This window comes from Hylobates moloch, unplaced genomic scaffold (assembly GCF_009828535.3).
Source record: "Hylobates moloch isolate HMO894 unplaced genomic scaffold, HMol_V3 SCAFFOLD_6, whole genome shotgun sequence".
Taxonomy (NCBI): domain Eukaryota; kingdom Metazoa; phylum Chordata; class Mammalia; order Primates; family Hylobatidae; genus Hylobates; species Hylobates moloch.
In genome coordinates this window covers 123,193,667-123,215,426 of record NW_026652281.1, presented here as the reverse complement: position 1 = coordinate 123,215,426, position 21,760 = coordinate 123,193,667, and the positions used below count along the sequence as shown (strand labels likewise).

Here is a 21,760-nt window from a genome sequence, read left to right as displayed (position 1 = left end):
CTTGATAAGTTGTTATGTTGGGGCTATGCAAAATGGTGATATTCTAATGCTATTATTTCTTTTTCATAAATATTTGGCATCCTTTTGTAAAGCACATGGCTTTTCTTTTCATTTTATTTTTAAATGAAAAAGCTGTGTAGCATGTGGATTAGTCACTTCATACAATAGACGTTTGATTAGAAAAGTTGGGTGAAAATGAAATGTAAAAATATGGAGTCATAGCTTACATGTACAATGGTGGTTTACTCTTCAAAGAATCTTACTGTAAATCTTTTTTTTTGCAAAGCTAGTAATCACCTCTTAATTTCTGTTATTCTTATAAACCTGAATTTTCATGTAGGGCACATTTATTCAACAAATTATTGAGTGCTTTTTGTGTGCCAGACACTGTGGTAAGCACTTGGAATAGAGTAGTAAGCAGAAAAAACATACCTGTCCTTAATGTAGGGTGCATCCTTACTGTTAAGAAGACAATGACAGTTGCCCAGAACCCCATGATTGAAGACAGTTATGAAGCTATGTCTGAGGAATCTTGATTTGGAAGGATCTTTGATTTAGACTTTTCCTAACAACCTGGTTCAAGTAAATGCTTTGAAGTTCAGAACCCTAAACAACCATTCTCTATGGGTCTGATGAAAAGAATATATGATATAATTGGCGGTATCCTCCTGATGTCTTTCTAATGTAATGTCGAATTATGATTGCAGAGCCCTTTCCTCAACATGAAATTTTGCCTAATTTTTTGTCTTAGGATATTTCCCAGTGTTTCTAGGGTCCACACCTCCATAAGATATGTGCTAGAGGCATGATTCGGAGGCTACTAAGACCTTGAGGATTCAGAGCTGTTGTGAGGACATCACCAGGCAAGCCCTGCTTCGATTACTAGATTCCATCTGGACTGGGTAGGAAAGAAGAAATGCCACTTTCCTGGCATTATCAATGAAGTTAATGGAAGAGCAGAGAATTTCTGGAAGTTCTGAAAAGGCTTTGAGGCTTGTGGCAATCTACCATAGCTCAAACTTGAGGAGACCACCTTTCATAAGATGGATTCAAATACAATACCTGCACTGAAAGACTTTTTTTGCTCCTGCTTTTGGGTTGGCTATGGGACTTGCATCATCTGGCTGAATTGGACCAGCAGTTCAGGGGATGAAGAGAGGTCCCTGCTGCTTCTCAGTCACATGGCATGGCAGAAATTTTCAGCCTTCTGAATCTTCCAAGGAATGGTCAAGTGGCACTTAGCTAGATAAATGTTTACTAGAGGCATCTCTTAAAGAGTTTTCCACCAAAGGTAAGTCTTTTTCTTTTTCTACTTACTCTATACTCCAGCAATATCTCCCTACGGATTAGTAAGATGAATGTGTCCACAGTTAGGTGTATACCTGTCTTTAAAGAAAAAAGATGTCTGTCAGTTACACTGCTATGACCTCAGGTTCCAGAATATTAAGGGAACATTCTTTCAAGAGATGTTTCACTTTGGACTAATCCTAAGTTTAGAAACCAGCTTATTGCCAAAGGGAAAAAGGATAGCCCAAGGGACAAGAAAACACTTCTCACTATGAATTGGTTTGGAAGTAACTTCTTCAAGTGTCCTGAGGATCTTTCGTTACTCAACATATACTCACCTCTGTTGTCACACATGTCATCTGAAGATGAACAATATTTTATTTCCAACTTGAGGTAGGGAATAGGATGAGTTTTTCCCCTAGCTTTTGCTCTTCAGTTGGACTATTGAATCAACCTCTACTTACAAGGAGCCAGGGAAAAGAAAACTGGGCTTGGGAAGAAAGTGGTTGCTATCTTTTCTCCATGCAAACTTGAAAAGAGGGCAAGTGATTTGTTCCTTCTGGCCTTTCTTGGCTGGTGACAAGAAAAGGGCTGGCTTGGGTGAAATGGTATCTCTTTATTCTTAACTTAAAATGTTGAACCCTGACCAAGTGGAACTTTATTTTTAAAGACTGCCAATCATTTCCACCCTTTTGAAATGAAAACTCAAGGGTTTTGGCTTCAGCTGAGTTTGAAATAATCAAGGAGGCCTAGGTGCAAGGCAGAATGTTTTCTCAATACTCCCAAGTGTGATTACGGAAGAGTGACATGTAACATCCCAGGCTGAAGAACCAAACATGTGGGAGACATGGGAGGGCTTGTGCTAGAAGAGGAAGAGGAATGGAGTGAGGTCAAAAAGGGGGAAAAGTATGTATCTCATCCATCAAACTTTAACAGGAGTTAGCCTCCTGCCTCCTGAGTTAAAGCCTCCCTCAGCTTCTGAGGGTTAGGGTCACCAACCATCTTGGTTTGCCTGGAACTGTACTGCTTTTAGCACTAAAAGTTCCCTATCCTGGGAAAACCCTTGGTCCTGGGCCAACTGGAATGGTTGGTTACCCTGACTGAATCTTTTTTTTTTAAGAGATGGGGTCTGAGGCCGGGTGCAATGGCTCATACCTGTAATCTTAGCACTTTGGGAGGCTGAGGTGGGCAGATGACCTGAAGTCAGGAATTTGAGACCAGCCTAGCCAACATGGTGAAACCCTGTCTTTACTAAAAATACAGAATTAGCTGGGCGTGGTGGTGCATGCCTGTAATCCCAGCTATTAGGGAGGCTGAGGCAGGAGAATTGGTTGAACCCCAGAGGCAGAGATTGCAGTGAGCCAAGATCACACTACTGCACTCCAGCCTGGGCGACAAGAGCAAAACTCTGTCTCAAAAAAAGAAGAAGAGATGGAGTCTTGCTCGTGGATTTAAGTAATCCTCTCACCTCAGTCTCCCTTGTGGCTGGGATTATAGGCATGCACCACCATGCCTGGCCATCACTCTGCCTGAATTTTAAGGCATTTGGTAGCACATATGACAACTGAAAACCTGGTCCAGCTCTCCTTTCTCCTTTCTTCGTTTCTGAGAAAAGTATACAGAATGCCCTAGAGCATACACAGGATCCTGAAGTTAGAATAATAACAGTGGCCATTGACTTCATGCCTACTATGTGTCAGGTACATGATCTTGTTTAATACTCTGGCAACTGAGGAGCTAGGATATTTTAAATCCAATTTTATGGAGGAGGAGGCCAGAGCTGAAGGTTGTGACAAGTTGTATTTTATAAGATCAAACAACTAGAATGTAACTATTTGAACTTTTTTGTGTCTGAAATTAAAATCTTTGCTTTTTCTACTAAATGAAGAACTTGTGGAATTTGATAGGTAAATGAGCATCTTCTCTGGTTTAGCAGAGCTTTGTGGCCATAAGCTTCATCCACTGTTTGCATACTCATTCCTGTTCTTCATGGTAGCATAAGATTCCCTGGGCGTAATATATAGAAAAGCTGTCTAGGAAGCTACAGAAGCTACTTGAGTCTGATACCTGTAGCAGCCCCTGAATAATCTTTCAGTTCTTAATGAACTACTGAGATCCTGGTACATGGAAGGTACTCAGTGAAGCTATGGTTGTTATTTCAATTACAACACATAAGCAATCATTTTGAACTGAAATGTCTTAGCCAGTGTATGTCAATTCAAACATTTTAATATAAAAATAACTGAAGACTCAGGGTATTAAGGAAATAAATAACAAATCTATCCTTGAGTTCAAAATTAGACAAACAGCCTAGGCAATAAAGTGAGACCCCTATCTCTACAAAAAATTTAAAAAAATTAGCTGGGCATGGTGGCATGTGCCTGTGGTCCCAGCTACTTGAGAGGCGAAGGCAGGAGGATCTCTTGAGCCCAGGAGTTCGAGGTTGCAGAGAGCTATGATCATGCCGCTGAACTCCAGCCTGGGTGACAGAGCAAGACCCTGTTTCAAAAAAGGACAAAAGACAAAAAAAAAAAAGGTAAACACAGAAAAAACCCATTTTCTTTTTCTATTAAGGAAAAGCTATCCTCTTAGTTATTTGATTTGGAATGGATAGAATGCAGCATTCCTTGCTATAATAAAAGGTGTCATGCACATAATACTGAGTTAGAAGCAAGCATTCTATTCTTAGGCTGCCCTAAGAAATCCCTCTACAAGATGATTGAATCTCTTAGCCTAATGATGGAAGCCCCAACTTGTGGCCATCACATTGAGAGGTAAATGCCTTTGTGTGGAGGAATGCAGAAAGCTTTTAGGCTACCCTCTGCTTGTATTTCATCAATTCATGCCCAAGACTTGTGGCTTTACTAGAGAATGAAACACAGTAAAGTTCACATAAATTTGTAGCTAGCCTTGAGGAGGACTCAAATATAACAGAAGAGACAAGTGAATCTATTTGGTCCAATCCAACAAATACTTATCATGCACCCATGAGGTTTCAGGGTAGTGTGCGGGATACTGGGTATACAGGGAGGAACAGCATATGCCCCCAACCTCAGGGAGCACACATGGAGGCAGAGGAAATAAGACATATAAAAGTAGTTTCTTCAGGGCCAATTTCAAATTAGCAAAGATGTCTTAGTCTGTTTCGGTTGCCGTAGCAAAATACCATAGGCTGTGTGTCTTAAACAAGAGAAATAATTTTCTCACAGTTCTAGAGAATGGAAGTCTGAGATTAGAGTGCCAGCCCAAGTGGGCTCTGGCGAGGACTTTCTTCCTGGTTTGCAGTGTGCTCACGTGGCCTTTCCTCTATACGTGCCTGTAGAGAGACAGCAATCTCTCTTATAAGGCCACCTATTTTTTTTTTTTTTTTTTTTTTGAGACAGGGTCTTGCTCTGTTGCCTAGGCTGGAATGCAGTGGTGCAATCTCAACTCATTGCAGCCTCTTCCTCCCAGGCTCAAGCAATCCTCCTACCTCAGCTTCCCAAGTAGCTGAGACCACAGGTGCGTGCCACCATGCCTGGCTTTTTGTACTTTTAGTTGAGATAGGATTTCACCATGTTGCTCAGGCTGGTCTCAAGCTCCTGAGCTCAAGCAATCCACCTGCCTTAGCCACCCAAAGTGCTGGGATTATAGGCATAAGCCACTGTGCCAGGCCTAGGCCACCAAACTTACTGAATCAGGATCTCACCCCTACAACTCCACTTAACTTTCATTACTTCCTAAGTGCCCTGTCTCCAAATACATTCACACTGGGGGCTAGAACTTCAACATATATGCCTTTTGGGGGATGTGATGCAGTCTACAGAAATGGGCCCTAACTTACATCATAACAAACATATTAAAATATACCCATACATTTGTTATATACATATATATATTTTTCTGTACAATACTTGAAAGAATTCTTATAATTTTGTTTTTGAGATTTTTTTGACTATGAATAACTCATTTATGTCTAGTTGCTGCTTCTTAGCAACCATTCATATTTGGGAATTTTTGCAAAATGAGAACTTATAAATTGTTTTCAAAATGTTAAATATTTGTGAATTCTAAATTTGGCAATTAATAAAATTGACATAATGCTAGATTTTTGTGTTTAATTGAGCATTAATTTATTTGCAGTTTTTATATTTTGGAGCCAATTTTTTTTTTCCACGGTAGGTTCTTGGAAAGCTCATTAGACCATGAGAATTGTCTATAATGCCTAATGGATAAAAGGGCTGGGGTATTTCATAGTTCCACTTCACACTTCCAGACAGGTCGCTTCCAACCCTAACCTCTCTTGCAAGCTCTGGTACATCATTTCCAGCCCTTTGTTAAGTATTGTCTTGATTCTCACTGACATTTAGACTGGATATGTTCCAAACATCCCTACCTCTTATTCTCCTTTTCTTTTTTTACTTTTTGCCATCTCTCTTGCATTGACATCACCACCTAGCTAGTGGGAAGACTACTGCAGTCACCATCGCTAGTGTCCAAATCTACTGGTATCAGGTTTCAGAATGGCATGAGTGCTTAAAAATTACCTGAAAGCCTTGTTTTGATATTGATTTCTGTACTTCATTCTTGGAAACCTTTGCAGTTGGTCTGAGGGAAGGCTTGGGAATTTCTTTTTTTAACAAGAAATGTGCTGTCATCTTTGGGAAGGTGTGGACATGATCCGTATTGGTGGCATGAAAAAGAGATGTGGATCTTAATAAGATCCACAATGCAACTTACACCATAATACCATGAAATTCCATTGGCTTTATTGCCAGAAATCAGAGGTAATGGGCTCCACAGCTGTTTCCAAGATGCCCCCAGGATGTTGTCTTAAGGGTAGTTAGGAATGTTCTGCTTTGGCCTCTAGGCCATGTGTCCCAGGTGCTGAACTTTGGCAACTATTACTGCAACAACTTTTTTTTTTTTTTTTTTTTTTGAGACGGAGTCTTGCTCTGTCACCCAGGCTGGGGTGCAGTGGCGCGATCTCAGCTCGCTGCCACCTCCGCCTCCTGAGTTCAAGCGATTCTCCCGCCTCAGCCTCCTGAGTAGCTGTGACTACAAGTGCACGCCACCACGCCCAGCTATTTTTTGTATTTTTAGTAGAGATGGGGTTTCACTATGTTGGTCAGGCGGTCTTGAATTCCTGACCTCATTATCCGCCTGCCTCGGGCTCCCAAAGTGCTGGGATTACAGGCATGAGCCGCCGCACCCTACTGCAACAACTGTTAGAGGAAGAAATGCTGCTGTCTCTTATTTTGTCTCAACTATGAGGCAGGCTCTTTCTTTAATTCTTCATAGCACATCAGAAACCAGGTGCAAAATCTTATGAGGCTTGCTGAAAGAGAAGCACAAAACAGAATAATTAGCACACTGCACAGGCTCGGATTCATTCTAGGGCCCTTCTACCCAACTCTTGACCCACCCCTTCTATGAGGCCAAGTGCAACTTACACTTCACTTGGAAATCACTCCAGACATCCCCATGGTTGAAGTTCCGGCACAATTGATTTTCAGCCTCAGAAAGAGAAGTTTTTCCTTACCTCGCTTTTGAAGCCCAGCCACCAGGTTTTCATTTTCTAATTCAGAATGATTGATGATAGGAGTATTCATTTCTTTCTGGGAAAATCAACCCAAAGTATACTTTGTGGCACCACTAGATCAATCATACAATAATTTGATATCAAGACATATTCTGAAGTCTGGGTTATTCACTTAAATGATACCCATGTCAACTTCAACAGCCTAGTCCAGGTTTCAGTCTGCCCACTCAGTCCAGTTCTTTCTCAGTATCCCTTCAGTAAAGATTCAAAATCCTTGGGATGCAGCTCACTCAGAGTTGCTTTATCACACATCCCCTGGGCACAGTAAATGAATCAGATGTCCTTCAATAGACATAATAATCTTATGAGGTAGTTTTTTCATCAAAACCAACGGAAAGCAGAGAGGTAAAGTCATTTAACCATGGTCAAGCCTCCAGGAATGCCTGGATTTGAACTGAGGCCTCGATTCCAAATTTGTGAATTTAACTATTTGAAGCACTGAGGAAGTAGACTGGACATTGAGCTTGAATTTGCGTGTTAGGATTTGGAACAATAATTCCATTAATAGAGATGAGGCAAAAAGCCAGAAGAGAAGGTATCATGGAGGAGGAGGAGGGAGGGAGATGGCAAAGTCGATTTGGGCTATGAATTGTGAGCCCCTTGGCATCATTGGGTCCCTATCTCTTTATGTTTCTGACTTGGCTTAATGGTTATTGTTCTGAAACACCTTTGTTTCCAAGTTAATTATCATCCTTGACTCTCCAGGGGCCACGTACCAGCCAGCGCTGTGGTGAAGCAGCCTGTTCGGGGAGCCAGTGGCAGGACGACAATCACAGCAATTGTCCAGACTGGCGGGGGCTGGAGCACCGGACTCTTCAGTGTCTGCAGAGATAGGAGAATTTGTACGTTTTTCCTCCTCATTTAAGTTCCTCCTCACCATTTTCTTTTCCAGGACATCAGTGAGTGGAAAAGCTACAGCCGGCACAAGGACAGTAATTAAATGGTTTCAGAATAACTGGACTAATCTTTCAGTGACTCAAATGTACTCCTTGTCTGGAAAAATCTTGCTTTTCAGAGATATGGATGCTTTTATAGAGTAAGTGGTGCCTTCAAAGATTTCTAAATGACAGACTCCACTGTTGGCAAAGTGCACAAAATGAGCTTTCTTATCCACTGCTGGTGGGAGTGTAAATTGGTACAACTCTTCTGGGGGATGGTTTAGCAATCCATATAGAAAGAACCTCAGCTGTTGCATAGCTTTTGACCCAGTAATTACATTTTTAGGAGTTTAAGGAAATAAATCATGTGCAAAGATTTAGCAGGAACATTAAATTTTGCAGCATTAGTTATTACAGCAGAAACCTGGAACAACTTAAATGTTCAACAAGAGGAATCCACACAATGAATTATTATACAGCCACGAAAAGTCATATTGTAGAATAATATTTAATGAGATGAAAAGATGATTTGGATACATTTTTACGTTAAAGAAACATGTTGCAAAACTGTGCACAGTAGATACCGTGTTTTTGGAGAGAGGGAAACATTTCTTAAATGTCTGGAAGAATACAAATACAAATATTTATAGCAGATGTCTCCAGATGGCAGGTTAATGGATAGTGTTTATTTCCTTTTTACTTTTCTTTTTTCAGTTGTCTTGGAAGAGTATGTAGTACTCATATCAACAAGAACAATCACAAAAAGAAACTCCCTTCCTTGATTGAAATCTTTTCAGACACTGGTTTGACGCTTTTCAGCTATAAAGAGGGGCAAATAACACTGTCTTCTGGCTACATGATTTCCCCCTGGGCTTAGAGTTCAAAGCTCATTGATTCTATTTTTACCTTAGGACATTCTGACCCATCTTTGGTACCACATGTCAGGATCCCCTTCCGGGACCTGATGGTCTTGCCCTAGGGAGCAATTGGATCACAGCATCTCTCTGGGAGGAGGGAGGGTATGTGTGATGGATGAGGGTTAGTCTCTTAAGTTCTAAATTCAACAGACCCTGGGTAAAATATTTTTGAAGGATATAGCAGCCTTCTCGGAAGATCTGAATTTGTCCTAATGCCTCACAGGATGTATCAACCAGAGAACTCTGAGCAAGTCCTCATTCAGCTGAGAGTCTTCCCCGTGACCCACAGCTTGGCAAGTCTCTTCCTGTCGCTGCTACCCATGTGGATTTCTGACCAGACAATTATGGAAGCTGTTCTCTGGTTCCCTCAGAATTCTTCCTGATTCTCTGCTCTTTTCATGACTTTGATAGTCACCCAGTACTAAGGTACAGAGAGCTAGAGTAGCCATGCACAAATGTGCAGATCTGGCCCCAGAATAATAAGTGGACCATTTTCCTTTCATAGCTTATGGTTGGGGGTTGGGGGAACTTCAGTGCACTTTTAACTAGGACAAAGCCTGGAATATGGTGTAGTGGTTAGGAGAATAGCTTCGTATCACATATACACCTTGAATCCTAACTCTGGCTCTTACTGGCCATGTAACGTTGAACAAGTCCTTTGGGTCTTCATTTTTCCACCTCTAAAATGAAGATGATAAAGGTGCCTACCTCAAGGTTTACTGTAAAGATGAAAACAGAACATGTATAGAACCCACTCTTAACACTGGTTTGAGGCGTAACTGGATCAGTTAGGGATTTAGGGTTGCAAGCTGTACTAGGTTGAGTAGTGTCACTTTAAAATCCATGTTCACCTGGAACCTCTGAATGTGACTTTATTTGGAAATAGAATCTTTACAATGTAGTCAAATTAAAATAAAGTCAATCCTTATTTATAAGAAGAGAGAGATTTGGACACAGACACACAAAGGAGAAGGCCATGTGAAGACAGAAGCAGAGACTGGAGTGACACATCTGCAAGCCAAGGAGCACCAACAAACCCCAAAAGCCAGGAAACCCCAGAAGCCAGGAAAGAGACAGGGAACAGATTTTTCCCTCTGACCCCCCAAAAGGAACCAACTCTGCCAACGCTTTGGTTTCACACCTCTAACCTCCAGAATTCTCCCATGAGAAAATAATTCCTGTTGTTTTAAGCCACCCAGTTTGTGGTATTTTGCTATGGCAGCCCTAGGAAACGAATATATAAGCCAACATTGAATTTCATTAGAAGGCCATGGGATAGCTCCCAGAATCAATGAGCCAGGTAAAAGCCAAGCCCAGAAAGGGACAAGACGCATTGTTATTATGTGCTAGCTGACAGTCCGATCAGCTTTAAATGTTTTTATCCTTGTGTCATCCCCATCTGAGAATTGATGTTTCAGTGGAAGCAGCTCAGTTTGCTCAGCTTGGATCATGTGCCTACTTCTTGACCAGGCCAGGGTTCTCTGAATGATGGTCCTACCAATATGGTTCATAATAAGGAAGGGATAATTTCCTAAATTTACTATTGGGGTGCAGTTACCAGGAAAATTCAAAAAAATATCATTACAATGCACTTGGTAAATCTTAGCTATTAATATTACTGTTACTTAAAAAAAATTATCCTTCAGCATGTTGACAGCAAAGAGTAGATGAGTCAGAAGGCTTGTATTAGATGCTGCAGAATGATTTCTACATAATCCTAAGAGCACCTAGAAAAGCTGATCAAGGAATTCTCACTCCTCAGCCATACTGTTTGCCTTAAGCATTACTTCACTGCTCACCTCTGCTCTCAACCCACATCAACGCTCAGGACACCAACCACACTTCCTGAGGATTCCCTGATTGTCCACTTGAGAGCCCATTCTAGTGACAAGGGGAGGAAAAAGGATATGGGGAAAAATACAATATTCTTTACAACTGGCATGAATTCTGAAGGAAAGGCCATGGATAGGGTTCAAGGTGATCTCGAATGTTGTGCTGTAATTTTTGTTCCCTAGTTGTGTTTCCATGTTGTGACTGCTCATAGTGTTTTAAAGTTAATTGTCTTAGAAGAAAACTTAAAGGTAATATATTACTATGCACACTCATTATCTGCACTGTAATTCTGAGAATGCTGCTGGAGTGTGAGTGCTACGAGTCTTGGATTTCTTCCCCTCCTTGTTTAGAAAGACTTTTAATTGGGGATTGTTTTATCCACAAAGTTTTATTTAGAGTAAATCACTGTGTACATCGTTTTGACAGACTTGGGAACAAAAGGAGAGCTTCTTCTCATGACTGTTCCATGCCAGATTCCCATCCTGGGACATTTTTCCATCAAACGCTGAGAATTATTGCTACAATTTGTCATCCATTAAGCAAAGGCTCATTATGAACAGCAGTGATTTCCATTTCTTTTTGACATTTTGCTTCATTTTATTGTAATTATGTATTTTAAGTGCCTCCTTCTTCCCACCTCTGTGCTTTCATCTGAATTCACACTGCACTGGGATTAGCAAATGGGTGTCTCTGTGTCCTTTGAAGATAGGGTAGCTGAGAGCTCAGATGTGAAGATTAAACTGAGGTGAAATAAGTGGCTGCTAAGTAGCATTGTGCGTAAAAGACTGGGCAGTCCAGCTTTGGGAATGTTTGTGATGCCTCAGAGAAGGTTTATGCGGAAGGTGTAATCAACTCATAATTCAGCTCATGATTCAACCATGTTTACTGAGTTTCTTCCCATGTATAGGCACAAGGTAGGTGATACAGACATATTAGTGAATAGGTCAGAGACAGTGTCTTAGAGGAGATGGATAATAAACAAATCTATAGGCTGGATGCGGTGGCTTCACACCTGTAATCCCAGCACTTTGGGAGGCCGAGGTAGGCAGATTACCTGAGGTCAGGAGTTTGAGACCAACCATAGCCAATATGGTGAAACCCCATCTCTACTGAAAATACAAAATTAGCTGGGCGTGGTGGTACATGCCTGTAATCCCAGCTACACCAGAGGCTGAGGCAGGAGAACCTCTTGAACCCAGGAGGCAGAGGTTGCAGTGAGTCGAGATTGCGTGACTGCACTCCAGCCTGGGTGACAGAGCGAAACTGTCTCAAAACAAAACAAAACAAAAGAAACAAAACAACAACAACAAAAATCTATAAACAAAATAATTACAGTTGTGATAAATGCCATGAAGAAATTAAACAGAGTGTTATGAAAGGAAATTATAGGAGAATGGGATAAAGGACAGTCTCTCTGAGGAGCTGACTTAAGCTGTTACCTGAAAGATAGGAAAGGGCCAGCCACTCAAACAGCTTCCTTGTAGCGGGCATTGTGAGCACCAGGCAGTAAAGAGACTGATGTGTACTAGGAACTAGTAGATACCCAAGGTAGGAAGAAGAAAGCAAGCCAGAATTTTCCCTGGTTTTCTGGAAAAGGAAGGAGGCATGAGAAGACATTGGACTGGGATTCGTGTCCCCACACTGCATCTCAGGTAACCTGTACACTCCCTGAAGCAGGGACCACAGTTTTCTTGTTCAATGCTCTGACGCCCAACAGAGCACTTAGACCATAGGAGGCACTTAAACATATTTGCTGAATAACACATAAATGAATTTTCACTTGTATTCTCATTTGCTTCTTTATCATATTTAATTGAAAAACTCATAGAGCCTCAGAGTTAGAAGGGATATTGCGAGTCAGCTTGTCTGTTCCCCCATCTGTTTGCGTAAATCCCCTCTGCAATGTGCCTGGCAAAGACCTGACAGCCTCGACTTTCTGAGCACTTCCAGGGAGGAGGGCTCATTTCCTTTGGACCCAGTTCAGCACCTTAAAAAATTATTTTGTAAAGACTACCATGCACATAATGCAGAATTCAAAAGTACCTACCTTTTTTGTATATGAAAAGCAGCTAGTACTCCATCCTTCTTCTCTATCTACCTGGTTTTTCTCTCCAGAGTCAAATACCTTTACTTGAGTCCAAATATAGTCCATATACTTATACAGACGTAGAAATCTAAAAAGTTAAAATAGATGTTTAATTATAAAAGTATTATATAATAATTATAAAAAAGAAAAATGCAAAAAACGATAAAAGAAAAAAACAGCATCCTGTAATCCCAGCTCTTGGAGATAAATATTGTTAATATTTTGGTATCTATCCTTCTAGATGTTTTGCTTATATGTGTGTGTGTGTGTATATAATTTATACAAGTGATAGCACTGTAAACACATACTGTCTAGTACCTTTGGCTTATTTTAATTTAATAATATATCTCACATTACATTCTTCTGAAAGAAATATAAAAGAAAAAAAATATCTAGGTGATCAGACCATATCAACATATCTGGAGCTAATTTCTTAAAATTCGGCAAAGATTCGGCCAGGCGCAGTGGCTCTCACCTGTAATCCCAGCACTCTGGGAGGCCAAGGCAGGCAGATCACAAGGTCAGGAGTTTGAGACCAGCCTGGCCAACATGATGAAACCCCGTCTACTAAAAATACAAAAATTAGGCGTGATGGCGGGCTCCTGTAATCCCAGCTACCTGGGATGCTGAAGCAGGAGAATCGCTTGAACCCGGGAGGTGGAAGTTGCAGTGAGCTGAGATCACGCCACTGCACTTCAGCCTGGGTGACAGAGCAAAAGACTCTGTCTCAAAAAAAAAAAAAAAAAAAAAATCTGCAAAGATTCCATTGTATGAATGTACCATAGCTTATTTATCTGAAAATCTCCATTGATGGACCTTTATATGGTTTCCAGACTTTGCCATTCAAACCACTGCTATATGAATATCACTGCACAGATGTCATTTTGCATGTGTGTGAGCATGTCTGTTGGATAACCACTAAAGAGTAAACCTGCTGGTCAAATAGTATGTGCTATTTTAAATATTGATAGATGTTGCCAAATGGCTTTCCATTTGGAAGTTGTACTAATTTACACTCCCACCAGCAATGTATGAATATGACCCATTTCTTTTCTGAGCATTTCATTGTTAGAAAGTTCTGCCTCTTTTGCAATAATTGATCTGAAATGTGCCTTGCTGCAATTTCCACCCACCTTTCTTGCTTCTACTCTCTGGGGCTCCAGACTCTGGTTTTGTGTAGGTTTCTTTTCTTTCTCTTGATTCTCCTATGAGTTAGAAGGATGAATAATGAGCAACATTCCACACATGCGGGTGGAGCCCATCTCAGAGAACAGGCCTGGATCATTTATACTGTGGGTGCTTACATAACCACCAGGCCTTTAGGTGTAAGAGGAAGAAGCTAAATTTATCCCTTTTGAATCTGAGCTCCTTAAAAAAAAAGACAAAAGCAATTTTTTTCCCTAGTAACAATACATTTACCTTATAAAAAAACAAAATGTTACAGAAAAGGGAATCACGTCCCTTCTTTTAATTGTATTTATTTATTTATAGAGGTAGAGTCTTGCTTGTTGCCCAGGCTGGAGTACTGTGGCATGATTACAGCTTGTTATAACCTCGGACTCCTAGGTTCAAGTGATCTTCTTGCCTCAGCCTCTAGAGTGACTAGGACTACTGGTGCGTGCCACCATGCCTGGCTAATTTTTAAATTTTTTATTTTCTTTTGTAGAGATAGAGTCTCGCTATGTTTCCCAGGCTGGTCTCAAACTCCTGGCCTCAAGTGACCCTCCTGCCTTGGCCTCCCAAAGTGTTGAAATTTTAGAGAGTCTCCTTCCTGATCTTTTTCTCTATATTTCTCTGTATTTGTAATATAAATGGTATTATGTATTATGCTGTGCATGTCATTATGCAGTTTGATTTTTTTAAACCCAAAATTTGTCTTAGAGATTTAACTCTGTTGGTTCTTAATTGATCTTTTGTATTCCACAGTATGTATAATTATACCATTATAGTTTATTTGTACTTCAGCCTATTAATATACATTCATGTTGTTTCAAATTTAAAGTTACAAGTAATGCTGCGGTGACTATTCTTGTACCTGCCTCTTTGTGAGCATGTATAAGCATTGGTCCAGGGTGGACACTGATAAGTGGAATCACTAGGTCCTAGATGATGTAACATTTTCATAGATTCAGCAAAATTGCCTTCCAAAGTGGCTGTGCTAATTTCTACTTCCATCTGTGTGTGGAGTACCTGTTTCTTCATGGCTCCCCACAATATATCATATTAACAATTTTTTTTTTGAGACAGAGTTTTGCTCTTGTTGCTCAGGCTGGAGTGCAGTGGTGTGATCTCCGCTCACTGCAACCTCCGCCTCCTGGGTTCAAGCAATTCTCCTGCCTCAGCCTCCCGAGTAGCTGCGATTACAGACACCTGCCACCACGCCTGGCTAATTTTTTGTATTTTTAGCAGAGACAGGGTTTCACCATGTTGGGCAGGCTGGTCTTGAACTCCTGACCTCAGGTGATCTGCCCTCCTCAGCCTTCCAAAGTGCTGGGATTACAGGTGCGAGCTACTGCACCCAGCCTGACAAATTTTTTAAAATTGGCATTATCATGGATAATAAGTGGTTTCTGGATGTCTTAGTATTCATTTCCAATGACATTGAGCAACTTTTTGCCTTCATTATTGGCCACTTGTATTTGCTCTTCAGTGGATTACCTGCCCATGTCCTATGCCCGTTTTCTTCTTTTGTTTAATCTTCTATATGTTGATTTGCAGGAGTTTTTTGATTTGTTTTGTCTTGTCTTTGTTTTTTTTTTTTTTTTTTTTTTTGAGACGGTCTCATTCTCTTGCCCAGACTGGAGTGCAGTGGCCCGATCTCGGCTCATGGCAACCTCCACCTCTCAAGCTCAAGGGATTCTTCCACCTCAACCTCCTGAGTAGCTGTGATTATAGGCACATGCCACTACCACCTGGCTAATTTTTGTATTTTTTGTAGAGATGGGGTTTCACCATGTTGGCCAGGCTGGTCTCAAACTCCTGACCTCAAATGATCCACCCGCCTCGGTCTCTCAAAGTGTTGGGATTACAGGCGTGAGCCACTGTGCCTGGCCAAGAGTTCTATATATATTCTAGATACTTATTCTTGGCCTGTGTTATGAGTTGTAAAGTTTTTTCCTAGAGAGTCTTTAGAACAAAGGATCCCATCATCCTGATTTTGTGCATCCCTTCTTGGGGTGTGACCTGACAGTGTTTCCATATCCCACTGCATTCCTCACAGTACAGAGCAGCAATACTTGATAAAGAAGTTGAGGCTGGGTGCTGTGGCTCAGCCTGTAATCCCAGCACTTCGGGAGGCTGAAGTGGGCGGATCACCTGAGGTCAGTAGTTTCAGACCAGCCTGGCCAACGTGGCGAAACCCTGTCTCTAGTAAAAATATAAAAATTAGCTGGGCATGGTGGCAGGCACATGTATTCCCAGCTACTCGGGAGACTGAGGCAGGAGAATCGCTTGAACCCAGGAGGTGGAGGTTGCAGTAAGCCGAGATTGTGCCATTGAACTCCAGCCTGGGCGACAGAGGAAGACAGGAAGACTTCATCTCAAAAAAAAAAGAAGAAGTTGCCTGACTTAAGTCTACCCTACAGGAATAAATGTAAAGTAGTGATAGGATACTGTCTACTCTCTAGCACACCAATCCACAACTACTGTGGCATAATAGATAAATACATAAAACATGAGAACATATATAATATGTATAGTAGTTCAGACTTTGGGACCAGACTACCTGAGTTCAATCTCTCCTCTGCCTTTCACTGATAATTGTGTGAATTTGGACAAATTACTTAAATCTTCTGGGCCTCACTATCCTCATCTGTAAAATGGGGATAAGAAGAGTACCTATAGGATTGTTGCAAAGATTAAATGAGTTAATATGTGCAGAGCGATTTTAACAGGGCTTGGTACATAGTGAACTCTGTATAAATATTAGCTATTATACAATTAAAATTTGTCTTTCATAGTGTTTTTTAAAAATCACATCTAATTTCTTCTTCAAAGTACAGTAATTGAATTTGAGGTATGTTTCTTTCAGCATCTAGTACTACCTCCTAATGAACACTTAGATAACATGATTATATGACAAAAAAGATTAAAAATAAAAACAAAAGCATGTGTTTCTTTTAAAAAGCGTATGAGTCATAAAATATGGTGCAAGAGTTCAAATGCACTTAAACAATTTCTGTACAATATACATATTGAGAATAGTGGGCATTTCTCTTTATCAGTTAAAGTGGTGCAGCTGAGGCAATTGTGTACACACTATTTATTAGTCACTTAGCTTGCCAGCTTTACAATTAAGAAAATTTTGATTAATTTTTTTTACTTACGGGGATTTACACTATTTTGTAATCCACACGTAAAGTGAAAGTTGATTGATTTTTATGTGCCATTGATTTCAAAATCCCCTAATTCAAGGTTGCATACAGTGTGAGTACTCTGCACTCTCAGTAAATTTACTGGACCATTTGCTGTCCTCTAAGCTGTTCATACCAGGTATCCAGGCTGGGTGGGGCCTGCCGATCTACCTGAGATTGGTTTTTAAATGTAGGGTGAAATATCCCAGTCTTATTTGAGACTGAATTCAGAGTTTGCTTTGGGCCAAGAGATGTCTACAGTAGATGATTTAGTGACTATCTTGAGACTCTCAAATACATGAAATAGACGTTCTGATCTTTAAAGGCAGGCTGCTTCTTTCCCTGCCCCCATCCCTCATACCCTTTGTATGCTTGTGCTACTTCATCCACTATTCGAAGTTGAAGTCCAGAGTCCTGGAGCCTTGGAGAGTCTAAGATACAGAATTCCTAGTTTTTTGCTTTTTTGTCACTGAATTTGGGAATGGGACTTTGAAGTGTTCACTGTGGGAGAACAAGGGGTAGCCAGAGACAGACCATTGTCAGGAAGTTCTTCAGTGTGCTGGTGTCATGGTATGTGAGCCTTCGTGTCTGGTGCACTAAAAGACAATGGTGACTACTTCACACTCACTAGAGTAGCTAAAATAAAAATGACTGACAATAGCAAATGTTGGTGAGGATATGGAGCAATCAGAACTCTTGGCCAGAAGTGGTGGTTCATGCTTGTAATCCGAGTACTTTGGGAAGCCAAAATGGGAGGGTTGCTTGAGCCCAGGAGTTCGGGCAACATACGGAGACCCCATCTCTACAAAAGATAAGAAAAAAATTTAGCCAAGTGATATGGTTTGGATCTGTGTCCCCACCAAATCTCATAGGATTGTAATCCCCCATGTTGGAGATGGGGCCTGGGATTGCTATATGGTACCAAGGGGGGATGATGCCAAACCATTAGAAGCTGCCCCTGTGATCCAATCACAATTGGATCCATCCCACCTTGGTACTGTATAGTGAGTAAGTTCTTATGAGATCTGGTTGTTTAAAAGTGTGTAGCACCTCCACCTTTGCTCTCTTCCTCTTTCCCTGGCCATGTAAGACATGCCTGCTTCTCCTTAGCCTTCCACCATGTTTGTAAGTTTCCTGAGGCCTCCCCAGAAGCAGAAGCTGCTATGCTTACAGTACAGCTTGCGAAACCGTAAGGCAATGAAACCTCCTTTCTTTATAAAGTACCCATTCTCAGGTATTTCTTCATAGCAATGTGAGAACAGACTAATACGCTGGATGTGGTAGTGCATGCCTGTAGTCCCAACTACTCAGGAGGCTGAGATGAGAGGATGAGAGGATCGCTTGAGCCTGGGAGGTTGAGGCTGCAGTGAGCCATGATTGTGCCACTGCACCCCAGCCTGGGTGACAGAGTGACACCCTGTCTCAAAATCAATCAGTACATAAATAAATAAATAAACAAAATAGAACTCTCATGCATTGCTGACGGAAGTTTAAAATGGTACAAATACTTTGGAGAATTGTCTGTCATTTCTTGCAAAGTTAAACATATATCTACCCCATAACCTAGCAATTCCCCTTCCAGGTATCACCCAAATGAAATAAAAACAGACGCTTGTGTAAACACAGATGAGTCTTCATAGCAGTCTTATTCATAATAGCAAAAAATGAAATAATCAAATGTTTATCAATGGGAGAATGGAGAAACAATTTGTGGAATATTCATACAATGGAATATGACTCAACTCTAAAAAAAGAGACAGATTCACACAACAGCATAGATGCATCAAAAACATGATATTTAATGAAAGAAGCCAGATACAAAAGCAAACATGATTTCACTAATATGAAGCCCAAAAAGAGGCAAAACTCATCTATAAGAATAGATATTGGAACAATGGTTGCCTCTAGTGGGCAACGGAAGGGCTGGGATTGATTGGAAAGGGACACAGGAGCTCTGGGGTGAGAGCAATGTTCCACACGTTTGGTTACTTGGGTGTATGTGATTGTTGATGCTCATCCCACTGAACACTGATGGCCTGTGCATTTTCTTATATATAAATTATGCCTCCATAAAATATTTATTAAAAATATTTTCAGAGATTATGGTTAGCTTGGAATTTTTGCTGTTTCACAGTCCTAAGTATTTGCATTCATCAGAGTTGTCATCTTTTATGATGCTAGGTGATATAACATCTTAACTGTGTATCAGGGGTTCTTAACCTGTGGTCTGTTAATAATTTTCAATGGATCCATGAACTCCATGAAATTGAGTGCACAATTTTGCATGTCTATGTGCGTGTAGTTTTCTTTTCCCTTGTGGACTGAGTTCATAGCTATCATTGTACTCTCAAAATGGTCTGTGACCCAAAACATATTTAGAATAGAACCTCTGTGTTGGAAGGTTCATGCAGAATGTGTAGAAAACAATATCAGTAAAGATGAGTGAACTAATAAATGACAAATTGTTTCCAGTCGATGTTCAAGGAACCAAGCCCCTAATAGTTTGCAGATTAAAACTGGCAGATGTTAGTGGCTCCAAGACACTAACATAAATTTGAATAACTTGGTCTGAGAAATAGAATAAAGCCCTGATAAGAATAGGAGGCAGAATCAGTGTACTATAAAAGACCTTTCAATTACACTTATAGAAATAGATGTCTGTTTTTCAAAAGTATCCTGTATGCCGTGTTTATTTTAAATATTGAAATTAGATAGATGAACATAATGGAAGCAACAGTTATGATTCAACTGTAAAAAAATTATTTGATGATTTTTCTCTTAACAGGAGCAAAACAATTACCATAGTCAATGGTAACAGAGTTGTATCAGGTTCAGCTTTGCCAGTGTTTAACAAAAGAAGGCAATTTTGATTTGGCTCAGTTATGGCAATTTTCATACAATGAGTTTTGGGAATTGGTTATTTATTCTCAGTGTCTGATAGCAGGGAGACAGTGCAGCATTAAACTGGTGGCATAAAGTTGTAAATATTCTTTGAGATGTGAAGTTGCTCCAAGAAATCTGAGAAGCTTGGCTTTTTTGGATGTGGTTATTGACAGGTTTCTGTGGTCTATTCTGTCCTATGTGTCTTGAGTGTGACATCGCCAGGCATTATGGAGAGTGTCTTTGTTGGCCATTGTTACCTGGGTCCACCTTTGCACTGAGAATTGGCACCAGGGAGAGACATAAAATACAGGTAAGTGTGTTTGAAGATATACGTGAACCTGAATCTGTATGAAAACCTAGATGCCTTCCAAACCTATGATTTTCCAAATGAAAGAAGGGTGGGTGAGGATGTTGAAACATACCATGCTTAGTGGGAAACTTTGAGAAAGGAAATACATTTTAAAATTTTGCTCTTTACCAGGAAATATAAGTTAACTAAAATACCATATTATTTTAGTAGAGATGGGGTTTTGCCATGTTGGCCAGGCTGTTCTCAAAGTTCTGCCCTCAAGTGATCTGCCCACCTTGGCCTCCCAAAGTGCTGGGATTGCAGGTGTGAGCCACCATGTCTGGCCCAGACTGATATATTTTTAAATGAAAAAAAAAAAAAAAGTAAAGCATAGAAGTATGGAACTATTTTAAAATACTATATATGTATATGTTTATGTAGACATAGAATTTATCTGGAAGTGGTTACAAGAAACTGGTAACAATGATTACTTCCAGGCAGGCAACTGGATGGCTGGGGACAGCTGGAGAGAGGGATTTACTTTTTACTTCCTATCCCTTCTTACACTGAAATTTTAGACCATGTGCACTTATTACCTACTCCAAAGAAATAAATAATTATAAATATTAGGTCCGAAGAGAAAGAACCAAGAAGTTGATAGAGAAATCAGTGGTTTCAATTATAAAGGCCCATATCAGAGGTCCTAAGGGCAGGGCTCTGATTCACAGGTATTGATTAGCAATTCAGCTGCTTGAATTATACACTTATACAACTTAGTGTCCCTGGGAATTGGCTTAAGGATGTTGGTGAACCTTGGAAGCTGTGGTTGAAGGGCCAGGAGGTAACATTGTACAGGTCCCTGGGGAAGAAAAATGAGCCTGTGTGACTACAACAGAACAGACTCTGGTCTTGCCCTAGGGCACGCTGTGTGAAGACTGGCTGGCGGTGCACTGCTGTTGGCCTTTTGCCATCTGCCAGGTGGCCCGGGAACTCAAGATGAGGACCTCCCAAGTCTATGAAATCTGTGCAGTCCCAATGACTAAGGACACCCTGGTTTGACAGAGCAAGATAACTCCTCCTCCTTACTCCCCAACACCCTCCTCTCAAACCTCTCAGTAGAACAATTGCTTTTTCCTAAGTTTTTACTGAAATGGTATGAAAATAAATGATTTCCCCTCTACGGTCTCTACTGTTCTTCTTTCTTTACACATTTCCCTGTTGAAGACTTTATCATTTGTCTGAATTTGCTATTCCAGTCCAGCCATATAAAGCAGATCTAGAGGTGAGTTTTCTTTTTTTTTTTTTTTTTTTTTTTTGAGACGGAGTCTCGCTCTTTCACCCAGGCTGGAGTGCAGTGGCGCAATCTCGGCTCACTGCAAGCTCTCCGCCTCCCGGGTTCACGCCATTCTCCTGCCTCAGCCTCTCCGAATAGCTGGGACTACAGGCGCCCGCCACTACGCCCGGCTAATTTTTTGTATTTTTAGTAGAGACGGGGTTTCACCGTGGTCTCGATCTCCTGACCTTGTGATCCGCCCGCCTCGGCCTCCCAAAGTGCTGGGATTACAAGCGTGAGCCACCGCGCCCGGCGAGTTTTCTTGTTTGTTTATTTTTTGAGACGGAGTCTTGGCTCTGTCACCCAGGCTGGAGTGCAGTG

At 40.8% G+C, this 21,760-nt stretch overlaps 1 protein-coding gene across 2 annotated transcripts; it reads left to right on the top strand.

The window, feature by feature from the left end:
- Positions 1-281: 281 nt before the first annotated feature.
- On the top strand, positions 282-21,286 carry PLAC8L1 (PLAC8 like 1). Of its 2 annotated transcripts, XM_032158242.1 has the most exons (4): positions 282-1,680; positions 7,574-7,710; positions 19,991-20,127; positions 21,025-21,286. In XM_032158242.1, exons 1-4 carry the CDS (start codon positions 1,559-1,561, stop codon positions 21,163-21,165), a joined length of 537 nt encoding a protein of 178 aa, XP_032014133.1. In that variant the 5' UTR covers positions 282-1,558; the 3' UTR covers positions 21,166-21,286. The 2 variants fall into 2 exon arrangements, 1 of the variants encoding a protein (XP_032014133.1); XR_009213971.1 differs by lacking the exons at positions 19,991-20,127; positions 21,025-21,286 and having other exon boundaries at positions 1,106-1,291; positions 7,574-7,787.
- Positions 21,287-21,760: the final 474 nt, after the last annotated feature.

Bases quoted from the DNA above. Each gene is read 5' to 3' on its own strand.
- PLAC8L1 (XM_032158242.1), top strand. From the start codon at position 1,559: ATGAATTGGTTTGGAAGTAACTTCTTCAAGTGTCCTGAGGATCTTTCG. The intron at 1,681-7,573 runs GTAGGGAATAGG...TTGACTCTCCAG, and splicing joins TATTTTATTTCCAACTTGAG to GGGCCACGTACCAGCCAGCG. The intron at 20,128-21,024 runs GTAAGTGTGTTT...GTCTTGCCCTAG, and splicing joins GGGAGAGACATAAAATACAG to GGCACGCTGTGTGAAGACTG.